Source organism: Lontra canadensis, unplaced genomic scaffold, assembly GCF_010015895.1.
Source record: "Lontra canadensis isolate GAN:19392208 unplaced genomic scaffold, GSC_riverotter_1.0 scaffold4, whole genome shotgun sequence".
In the NCBI taxonomy this organism is placed as follows: Eukaryota; Metazoa; Chordata; class Mammalia; order Carnivora; family Mustelidae; genus Lontra; species Lontra canadensis.
Window position 1 is genome coordinate 34153296 of NW_022630998.1, and position 12110 is coordinate 34165405.

At 34.9% G+C, this 12110-nt stretch overlaps 1 protein-coding gene across 1 annotated transcript in view; it reads right to left on the bottom strand.

Annotated features, from left to right (window-relative positions):
- The window catches only part of SCAMP1 (secretory carrier membrane protein 1), a 127482-nt gene that overhangs the window by 52029 nt on the left and 63343 nt on the right, over window positions 1-12110 (bottom strand). The window contains exon 6 of the mRNA XM_032847928.1: window positions 9642-9801. Coding sequence (XP_032703819.1) covers window positions 9642-9801 — 160 coding nt within the window. The remainder of the gene's footprint in view (window positions 1-9641; window positions 9802-12110) is intronic.

Consider the following 12110-nt stretch of genomic DNA (forward strand, 5'->3'; position numbering starts at 1 on the left):
AAGTTACAGGATACTAAATCAATACACAAAAATCTTTTGTTTTCCTACATTTACAACAAACTATCAAACAGAGAAATTAATAATCTTATTTGCAACTGCATAAAGAAGAGTAAAATACCTAGGAATAAATTTAACTTAGGAAATGAAAGACCCTTACACTGAAAACTGTAAGAAACTGGTTAAAGAAACTGAAGGCACATAAAACTGAAAACACAAATAAATGGCAAGATACATCATGCTTGTAGATTGGAAAAATGTTGTCAAAATGTCCACACTCCTCAAAGCAATCTACAGATTCAAAAAAATCCCTATCAAAATTCCAATGGTATTTTTCACAGAAATAGAACAATCCTAAAATTTGTATGGAACTACAAAAGACCTTAGCAATTTTGAGAAAGAAGGACCAAACTGGAGGCATCACAATTCCTGATTTCAAACTATTATTACAAAGCTACAGTAATCAAAACGGTATGGTCATGGCATACAAACACAAGATTAATTAATACAATATTAATTCGAAAGAAACATAGATTAAGTGATCAGAACAGAGAGCCCAAAAACAAACCCATATATATTTGGTCAATTAATGTACCACACAAAGGAGCCAAATATATACAATGGAGTATAAGAGTCTCTTCAATAAATTCTATTGGGAAAACTGGACGGCCACACGCAAAAGAATAGAAATTAGACCACTATCTTACATCATACACAAAAACTAACTGACAATGGATTTAAGACTTGAATGAAACACCTGAAACCATACAACTCATAGAAGAAAACACATGTGGTAAGCCCCCTGACATCATTCTTGGCACTATTTGGATTTGACGCTAAAAGCAAAAGTGACAAAAGCAAAAACCAACAAGTGGGACTACAACAAATAAAAAGCTTTGGCTTAGAGTGCCTGGGTGGCTCAGTGGGTTAAAGCCTCTGCCTTCGGCTCAGGTCATGATCTCGGGGTCCTGGGATCAAGCCCCACATCAGGCTCTCTGCTCAGTGGGGAGCCTGCTTCCTCCTCTCTGTCTTCCTCTCTGCCTACTTGTGATCTCTGTTAAATAAATAAATAAAATCTTAAAAAAAAAAAAAAAAGCTTAGGCTTAGCAAAGAAAACCATCAAACAAATGAAAAGGCAACCTACTGGATGGAAAAAAATATCTGCAAATAATTTATCTTGCAAAAGATTAATATCCAATATATATAAAAAAAATGATACAACTCAGCAGCAAAAAAAAAAAAATCCAATTAAAAAAATAATGGGCATAAGATCTGAAGGGACAAGGGCACTTGAGTGGCTCAGTGGTTTAAGCGGCTGCCTTTGGCTCAGGTCATGATCCCAGGGTCCTGGAATGGAGCCTCATGTGGGCCTACCTGCTCAGCGGGGAGCCTGCTTCTCCTCTCCCCACTGCTTGTGTTCTCTCATGTACCCTCTCTCTCTCCCTCTCTGTCAAACAAATGATAAAATCTTAAGAAATCTAAATAAACATTTTTCCAAAGACAGAAAGATGACCAACAGATAGATGAAAAGGTGCTCAAAATCACTAATCATCAGGGAAATGCGAATCAAAGCCACAATCATTTATCACCTCTCACCCGTTAAAATGGCTATTATCAAAAAGATAAGAAATAACAAGGGTTGACAAGGATAAAAAGCTGTGCACTGTTGGTGGAAATGTAAATTGATACAGCCCCTATTGATAACAGCATGGAGGTTCCTCAACAAATTAAAAATATAACTACCATATGATTTAGCAAATCCATTTCAGGCCATTTATCCAAAGATAACAGAATCATATCTCAAAGAAACAACTGTAATCCTATGTTCACTGCAGCATTAATCACAATAGCCAAGGTGTGGAAACAATCTAAATGTCCACTGGTGACAAGAATGGTTTATATACAATAGAGTACCATTCAGCCTTAAAGGGAAATTCTGCCATGTGGGACTATATGGATGAACTGGAGAGCATCATGCTAAATGGAATAAGCCAGATAGAGAAGGATAAAGAATGGTATCACTTATATGGGGATCTAAAGAAAAAAAAAAAGGAAAGTTGAACTCACAGAAACAGTAGAATAGTGGTTGCCAAGAGTTGGGGGAAATGGACAAATGTTGATTAAAAGGTATGAACTTCTAGGGGCGCCTGGGTGGCTCAGTTGGTTAAGCCTCTGCCTTTGGCTCAGATCATGATCTCAGGGTCCTGGGATTGAGCCCCGCATTGCGCTCTCTGCTCAGTGGGGAGCCTGCTTGCCCCCCTCTCTCTGCCTGCCTCTCTGCCTATTTGTGATCTCTCTGTTAAATAAAATTGTTTAAAAAAATCCTTTTAAAAAAAGGTATGAACTTTTATTACAAAATCAGGAAGTTCTGAGGTTCTGATGTAGAGTATAATGACTATAGTTGATAATACTGTACTATATAATTGAAATTTGCTAATAGGGTAGATCTTAAGAGTTCTCAACAAAAGAAAAAGGTAAATATGTGAGGTGATAGGATGTGTTAACCCAAATGTGGGAATTCTCTCATGTGTATGACTATCAAATCATTACATTAAAAAAAAGCATCATATTAAACAATTTAACGTATTTTAATTTGGCCAATTAGGCCTCAATAAAGCTAAAAAAAAAAAAAAGAAGGTGAAATTAACATATTTTGAAAAAAAAAAATCTGAGAGAATTCAGTACCAGCAGACCCATATAAAAACAAATGAACCACAGGGGCACTTCGGTGGCTCAGCTGGTTAAGTGACTGACTCCTGATTTCAGCTCAGGTCATAATCTCAGGGTTGTGGACTTGAGCCCTTAGTCAGACTCTGAGCTCAGCAGGAAATCTGCAGGAGACTCTCTCCCTCGGCTCCTCCTGTTCACACTTAAGCTCGCTCTCATAAATCTTAAAAATAAGAAAAAAAAAAAAACACAGAGAAATAAAGTAAAATATATTTAAAAAGTAGAACTTATTGATCCAAAAGCAAAGACAGAAAAAGGTATATAACAGGTATGTTTTATATACAGTAAGTAGTACATATAAATAGAAGGCTGAACTCTGGGAAACAGTGTGGAGTTTCCTCAGAAAGTTGTAAAGAGAGCTACCATACAAGCCAGCAATTGCACTACTGGGTATTTACCCAAAGATACAAACATGGTGATCCAAAGGGGCACCTGTACCCCCAATGTTTATAGCAGCAATGTCCACAACAGCCAAACCAGGGAAAGAGCCCAGATGTCCATCAACAGATGAATGGGTAAAGAAGATGTGGTATACATACAATGGAATACTATGCAGCCATCAAAAAATGAAATCTTGCCATTTGCAATGACGTGGATGGTACTAGAGGGTATTAGGCTAAGCAAAATAAGTCAATCAGAGAAAGACAACTATCATGTGATCTCAGTCATATGTGGAATTTAAGAAACAAAACAGAAGATCATAGGGGAAGAGAGGAAAAAATAAAACCAAACCAGAGAGGGAGATGAACCATAAGAGATACTTAATCCTAGGAAACAAACCAAGGGATGCCAGAGCAGAGGGAAGTGGGGGGATAGGGTAACTGGGTGATAGGCATTAAGGAGGGTACGTGATATAATGAACACTGGTTATTATATAAGACTGATGAATCATTGGCCTCTACCTCTAAAACCAATAATACATTACATGTTAATTAACTTAAATTTAAAAAATAAATTCAATAACAAAAAAAAGTAAGGTACCCTCTGGATGATTCAAGAAAAAGGGGCACTTAGAAATTTTCTGGGGTGATGGGAATAATGCATTATATATTGATAGAGTTTGTGAATTCAGATTTTACACTAAAAAAAAAAAAACACACAAATCAAAACTGTAAACAAATACTGAGCTCTAGTTACTGATGTCAATTTACCTTATAAAGCATCTATATGTTAGGGATAGAATTTAGACAGTGTATATATTGTGTTCATGTTAAATTCTTTCAACGTTGCTATTTTTTTGAAACTTTTCATAATTAAATATAAGAATTATTCCTCTTCAAAAAAAAATAGAAGGCAGATATAAATCCATATAAATAAGTAATTATATTAAATATAGACAAAAAACCTCCAATTAAAAGACTAGATTATTACACTGGGTTTTTTAGTGTTTATTTTTATCTCTCAACACAAGGATATACATACACCCTAGCATAAATTATGATTTCCTCTAGCTCAGACTGAGGCACCAGAGGACAATGAACTAAAAGCAGCAAAAGATGATTTATAACAAGTAACATTTTAATGGACTAAAAGTAAATAATAAAACCTAACACAAAACCGAAACATTAATTCTAGCATTGACAATCCATAAAACATAGTATTTTGCATATATCATCTCTAATCCTTTTATCAACTCTGCAAATATTATCCCCTATTTACATTCAACAAACTGAGGCAGTAGTTTTGTTCTGCATTTCCCTAGGAGCTCAACACTTTTAAGCAGAGAAGCCAGGATTCTTACCCGTTTTCAGTCTATTTCCAAAAAACACTGCCTCAATAATAATGACTTAATATCTTAAAGTATTTACATAAGGCGTAGTCATTTGCAGAAGCACAAAATTAAGATCAAAGTTATAATCTTTTTAAAATATGTAAGTGACAACATAACAAGTGCAGACTTAATTATGACAGCTATTAAACTTAACTTTTAAAAACACATATATCTGAAACTTCTCTCATGGTCCTTCAGATTCTGGTGGAGGGATAACCTTATGAAGGACAAAGTCATGTAAGTATAACAGTAAAACCAGTTTCTTGGTGGAAAACTAAGATAACTCATACAGAACAGTATTTTACACTGTTTGAAAACCACTTTTTTTTAAATAAATATATGCATTTTTTTTAAGATTTTATTTATTTATTTGACACACAGAGAGAGAAATCACAAGTAGGCAGAGAGGCAGGCAGAGAGAGAGGGGGAAGCAGGCTCTCCGCTGAGCAGAGAGCACGATGCGGGACTTGATCCCAGGACCCTGAGATCATGACCTGAGCTGAAGGCAGAGGTTTAACCCACTGAGCCACCCAGGCACCCTGAAAACCATCTTTTTCATGAACATTGTGATATTTCAATGGTGTCAATAAGAGCAGGGTTTTCTTCCCCTGATTTCAGAGAAAAACATTTACTAAAAACTGAAATCCTCAAAAAGGTAATGCAAAAAGACTAATTTGAAGGTAGCTGATCTTCTATCTTGAAATAGAATACAAAGTATGTCACCAATATTATATTCCTTTGACATTCAAATATTCTGGGTGTGTCTGAATATCACCCAATTTTTATATATAAATTTTATGAGCCAAAGCTTCAGAAATGCCTACTTTCAAATCAGTTATATATTATACATTTCTAAGGGCAAGTACCATGTCTCCCTTGTATCTCCAGCTTAGTATATGGTCATTGTTCAATGAATGATTCATTTAACCTTAGGATACTTCATGACTGTAAAGCAGTTGGAAAATGTAAGTTATTTATCCTAATATTAATATTCCCCTGAAAGAATCCAGTGAACTCAATAATGAGCATGCAAATACTTCAACAGAAACTCAGATGACACTGGAAAGACAACTGCTCATTCATAACTAAAAAATGATTATTGCTAAATAGTCTATGTATAATTATCATTATGATGTGTTATATGTGATTACTACATATAATCACTTAAATGTAGATTTAAATTTTCCACTGGGCTTTTTTTAAAAGTATTACCAAACACTTAAATTCAGTCTAAAGGCATTTTATAATTCAGTTAAAACAACTGTATTTTTCTTCTCAGATTAGAATTAATATAAAAAAAGGTTTACTGAGCCATCATATTATTAAGCAAATTACAACAAATTCATGATAACAAAGTAAATTGTTAAAACTTTAAAAAGGAATTTCTTGAGATACTGAATTCATTTATTTTTACTCTGAGTTGAAAGGCCAAAGAGATAAACCACATATGGCAATTAAAAATACAACTCCAAATGACTAAGGTACATTTCCATTACATTCTAGAAATAAAGGCTTCCTGATATATCCTCTATTTTTAGCACTCTACCACAAAGCTAACATCTACTCCAGAAACTTGAGATTACCACCATCTACAAGAAAAAAATAAATTCACTGAACTAAAAGAGGAAAAATCTAATCACATTCTCAAACCTAATGCCCCCCCAACTTCTATGTTTGCAATGACCAGTTTATTCTAAAATCAATCCAGCCAAGTTTTTCTTATTGCTTACCATTCTTTTTCTTTTTCTTTTTTTTTTTTCTTTTTTGGTTGGGGGGTGGGGGTAGAAGGAGAAGGTGGAGAAATAAAATTCAGGAAATATTTAAATAATCTTATGGCAGAAGAGCCAAATACACCATTAGCCAGAGAAGAGTAAAACTTGAAAACTGTGAGGGGCACCTAGGTGGCTACTTCTCTCCCTCTGCTTGTGAGCTCTTGCTCTAAAATAAGTAAGGAAGCGGGGGCGCCTGGGTGGCTCAGTGGGTTAAATCCACTGCCTTCAGCTCGGGTCATGATCCCAGTGTCATCGGGCTCTCTGCTCCATGCGGAGCCTGCTTCCTCTTCTCTCTCTGCCTGCCTCTATGCCTACTTGTGATCTCTGCCTGTCAAATAAATAAAATCTTAAAAAAAAAAAAAGTAAGGAAGGAGCACCTGGGTAGCTCAGTCGGTTAAATGTCTGCCTTTGGCTCAGGTCATGATCCCAGAGTCCTGGAATCCAGCCCCGCTTCGGGCTCCCTGCTTGTGGGGAAGCCTGCTTCTCCCTCTCCCTCCCCACTACTTGTGTTCCCTCTCTCGCTGTGTCTCTATCAAATAAATATTTTTAAAATTAATAGATAAGTAAGGTAATCTTAAAACAAGAAAATCTGAAACTTTTAAAAAGCATACTAGCTTCACGCCAGAGTCTGATTTATAAAAACTAAATAACTACTTTAAAAAGCAACTTCTCTCAGGAAACCTGTGAACCTGGCCTAAAAAGGTTTTCGCTACCCATTTTCTACTGACTTACATAGTATGTTCAGATGCTTGTTTTCATTTCTTAATCACTAGTCTTGAAACAAAATATGAAACACTTGCATATCCTGACTCTGCCCTTTCTCAAAGGCAGTAGTCCCTATCAAAACTGATCTAAAATAAAGCATTTATGTGAATAAGGCTATTTAAAGCCCTATATTTAATACCAAGAATCACACCCACTGTATCTGTGTTTGAGATTTTCACATTTAAAGGAAAAAGCTGTCATCAATACAGGTTTAACAAACTACCAGATACAGCAGGAAAGACAGGCTCAGAAACATGTGGCAATGTGGATAAAAGAAATGCCAAAGTCACATACCGAGAAGGAACAGTAATGATGTAACATACTTTAATTTCAACTTTCCCCATTAAATATTATTCCTCTCAGTTCTGCTCTGAACAGGGAAACCCAGAAAATTAATCATTTGTGATAAACTCTAAAGGACTGAGATGCAGCTAAGCACTAAACCTACAAATCTGTAGGTTAATAATGACAGAACTAAAAATGTTCCACAAAGCATTTTTATTTCAACTGGCAAAGAAAGGAAATAAAAGGAACCAAGTGACTTCAAGTAATAAAAGGCAGAAAGCTAGCTTTTTTAGTGGTTTGTTTTGGCTACATTAGTTATAGAAGGTTTAAAATCAGGTCATTAGTCTTAGGTCACTATTTTTTTTAAGATTTTATTTAATTATTTGCAGAGAGAGTATGTGAGAGCAATAGAGAGTGCACAGACACAGGCGCGCGTGCACACGCACACACACACACACCCACAAGTGGTGGAGGGGGAGGAGGAGGTACAAAGAGAGACGCAAGCTCCCCACTGAGCAGGTAGCCCAATGTGGGGCTAGATCCCAGGATCTCAAGATCATGACCTGAGCTGAGGGCAGACGCTTAACCATTTAACCAGCTGAGCCACCCAGGTGCCTCCTCTCGTCACTTTTAAAGTCTACAGAACAACCCCATTTCTACCCACCAGCATCATTACAAATATATTAGTAACATGATGGAAGCAGGCAGAAGCCAAAGCCAGATGTCAAAAAATTTAAAAACCTTGTACACCAGGGACGCCTGGGTGGCTCAGTTGGTTAAGCAGCTGCCTTCGGCTCAGGTCATGATCCCAGCGTCCTGGGATCGAGTCCCACATCGGGCTCCTTGCTCAGCAGGGAGCCTGCTTCTCCCTCTGCCTCTGCCTGCCATTCTGTCTGCCTGTGCTCGCTCTCTCTCCCTCTCTCTCTGACAAATAAATAAAATCTTAAAAAAAAAAAAAAACCTTGTACACCAGGCTTAGATGACAAGGAAAAGAGCACCAGTAACTGTCTTCCTAGATCATGGAAAGAGCAAATAGGTCCTTTTTTATTCCTCTCCATCCCACATCCAAAGGGGACACCTCTTCCCCATTCCTTGATAACTAATCTCCATATTGTAATATATCGAAAGATTCTTCCCTCCTTCCATCCACTTTCTTGCCTTCCTTACAATTTTAACCAATTTAGTTTTCTATTGAATGACCACTTTTCTCCCCAAATTCCCTCACCTTTGCCCCTTTCCTTCTGGGTTTTTTTTTTTTTCCATCTGTTTACATATCTGGGTTCCTAATTCCACTACGAAGGAATACACACACTGTGATTAATCAAAGAAATTCTATTTTGAAATGGAAAAAAAAAAAACAAACAAACACCTGAATGTGGGCCTCTAATTTCCCCAAAATAACATCTGCACAATACATACCTATTTCCTAGTAATGCTGCCCCTCACTCATGAGAGCTGAAAAAGGTTCATTACTCATAAACAAGTTTACTCAAAAATAAGTTGATAAATGATCGAATATATGGACTCATAGAGAACTATTATCTAAATCAGCACCTTCCAACATTTACTTCTTAAAACAATAGTCCAACAAGGTGTTCCACAAAAAAATGGTTTCATAGTCAAATCACAAATCACATGAGGCTCTTAAAAGAATCTAAGCAATCCTGAATTGAAGAAATTTAACTTTATTGTCCAGCTTTTTCCAAACTTAAGCTAATGAGTCCCTTTTTCAGCAACATTTATTAATACCTCATAGAACATGCATTTAGAAGATATTAATCCTAACCACTGATTAAAATATATCATGCAAAATATTATTATCTTATAATCTTAATGGTTCTCCAATGCAAGACCATTTGAAGAGCCAAAAATGAATTTACACAGAAAATAATTACCTTGCTAGGTGAGAGTGACTCACTTTAAATATCATAGGTATATTGATCTTACCTAGGTTCATTTAAGAATTAGACTGTAATCACCATTTGTAATTTTTTTGTTTGAAAGGGTAATGAAGAGCAAACTTTTCCTTAATGTCAAGTGTATCATACGAAATGGAATATTTATTCTATAAATATTAAGATATAAGACTACTGTCATTTCTGTTTTCATGTTTGATCCTTCTCAAGTGGGAGAAGAGAACGAGATTTTGTGACTTACAAAATCTAATTACTACAAAGACATGTTACATATGAATTTATCAGAATGTATGCTACACAATGACAAAAAATTTTAGTAAAAATGTATCAATTTCCCCCTTAAGGTTAATTACCAATTATTTACTTCACAGGTTTTAAAGAGTATATTTCAAAGTACACACATTTTACCTGAAAGCTCCGTAAAGTGGTCTGTACCAACAGACAAATGAACAAGGAGTAAAAAGCAAGAACCACAGGATACTCAATCCAAAATCAACCCCTCTTGAAGCATCAACACAAAACCAAGCCAAGCATCCGAAGATATTTAGAAAGAGTGTTACAGCATGGACTGTGGAATCAAAAAACAAAATAGAAATGTTTACATTCAAGTTATGAATTCATTCAACAAAAATTGTAAATGAAAAAATTCTTCCTTAGAGCAAATGTATTCTACCCCTTGCTTCCAGCTAGTATCTTTCAAAAAACATTGCTGTTTCTTACACATTTGGTTTGAAAACAGTATATACAGGAAAATGAGTCCTAACTTATGCAGTGTTTAGCAACAATTCATTTGGTCCTCTCCTAATGGGCCATTACCAGAGAAGCAGTGCCTTAAGGGATTCCTCCTTGCAAGAAGAAAATACTTGATGTGGCCCCTGATTCAAGGCCCTGCCAGGGAAAAGAACCATGACTTGGGAGGAAACAGAGCCTACACACTGAGTTACATTCCTACAGAGTAGCTACTGACTCCTCCCAGAGTGGACTATACAAGGAGGAGAAAACTGGAGAAGTGCTCTGTGTAATCTCACTGTAACATTTTTAAGCAATTAATTAGAATCATTGAACTAAAAATACTAATACAGTAGCAATTTCAGGGACTATATATTCAATCTCTCAGGATTATTCATCCTCATAGGGTTATCATTTTTTAAAGTGCTAGGATAAATACAGTGTTTTCATAGAGGATCAAACTTACTTTTAAAGAAAGAAAATAATGCATTTCAGCTGCTGTGGCAGAACTTTCTTTTAATTAATGCACACAGTTAATGGGAAACCCTTCATATGTTGTTAATAATTACATATCCAGAAAGACCTAAAACAAAAAATCTGAGAAGCATCTCACTATACTTTGATCCTAAAGAACTACACTTATTCATTATAATTAGTAACCTTTTTAAAGGATTTTTAAAAAATTTATTCACAGGCTGAATGAAAAATACTTTTCAAAAGTTAAAATAATGTTCAATGTAAATACGAGAAAAATATACCAACAAACTCCTACTTGAATTAAAAATAAATGAAAAACCTAGCAAATCCAAATACAAAAATCTCAACTTACATTAGAAACTTTAAAATCTTTTCAACTGATAAAATAAAACTAGTAATTAACAAAACAAGATGAAGACATACATTATAGGGTACCTCCAAATTTGGTTTAACGACTAGCTAAATATACAAACTCTAGAGAGTAAGAGAAAGGGCACCAGAGGAAGAATGAAAACACCTGGGTTATAGAAATGTACTATTGAGCTAATCAAACTTTACATTTCAATTTTTCAGCTATAAAAATACAGGAGCTCTTCCACGTTTAAAACTTCATTCCATTATATTACACAAAGAAGACTCTTCCTTATTAAATTTATTTAAAATTAGGATTTCTAACTTTCACGAAAGCCAGTTTACTAATAAATTTACTCAGGATCTTTTGCCTCAGAATAAAAGTAGTTTTTGTCAATGGCTTAAAAACAGATTTCAAAAGACCATAAAATAGAAATTATTTTTTAACGTTAAATGGGATCCAACTGCCTGAAAAAGTTTTATGTATTCACATTATACTTCAAACTTCAACCTTAAGAGAAATTTTAAAGGTTTATCTCTTAATTTGCCTAAGGAAAGAAAGAAAAATATGGATATGTGCATTAAGGTTCATTAAAAATTCCTCCAACAACTGATAAAAATATCAATTTAATTTTGTGTAATCTATTAAAATTCCTTTCTAAATGTTGTCATAGTAACCAAAAACCATGATCAATAAGTAATTCATTTGTACCCCAAAGAAAAGTAAAATGTCCGGGCCTACTTACTAAACTATCAGTCCACTTACACACAGATCTAAAAATACAAAGAAAGGCAAGGTAATGTGAAACACATGATTCTCTGTTACTAATATCAATCCCATTCCAATCTACTTGGATTGGATTCCAGGTGTACATATAACACTGAAGAAATTTTTAGGGCATTTTTACATGATTTGTAAGTTGAATGACTCAACTTCACAGGAAATTTCCATTTGCTTTATTAAGCACTCAAATCTGTTATTAGTGGACCTAAATTTGCAATTATCACTATAATATTCTTCTTGATAAGCTCTGCATTACAACACAGACACCTAACATAAACAGATTTTAAACAGTATAATTATCTTCTTCACTAATTCATCTTTAAATGGCTTGGTTTTTTTTTTAATTCAAGAATATACTCAAAGAGGTTAAGATTCATTTGACATTTGATAGTTATAATTACAGAGTAAATTATTTATTTCAAGTAAGGTACCTTTGAAAGTATATCTTCATCTTATTTGGGTTTAAAGCACAAATTACTTCTTCATTTTGGTACTCTGTAGGTTGTACAACATGGAAATCTAGACTCTGGGCTCTG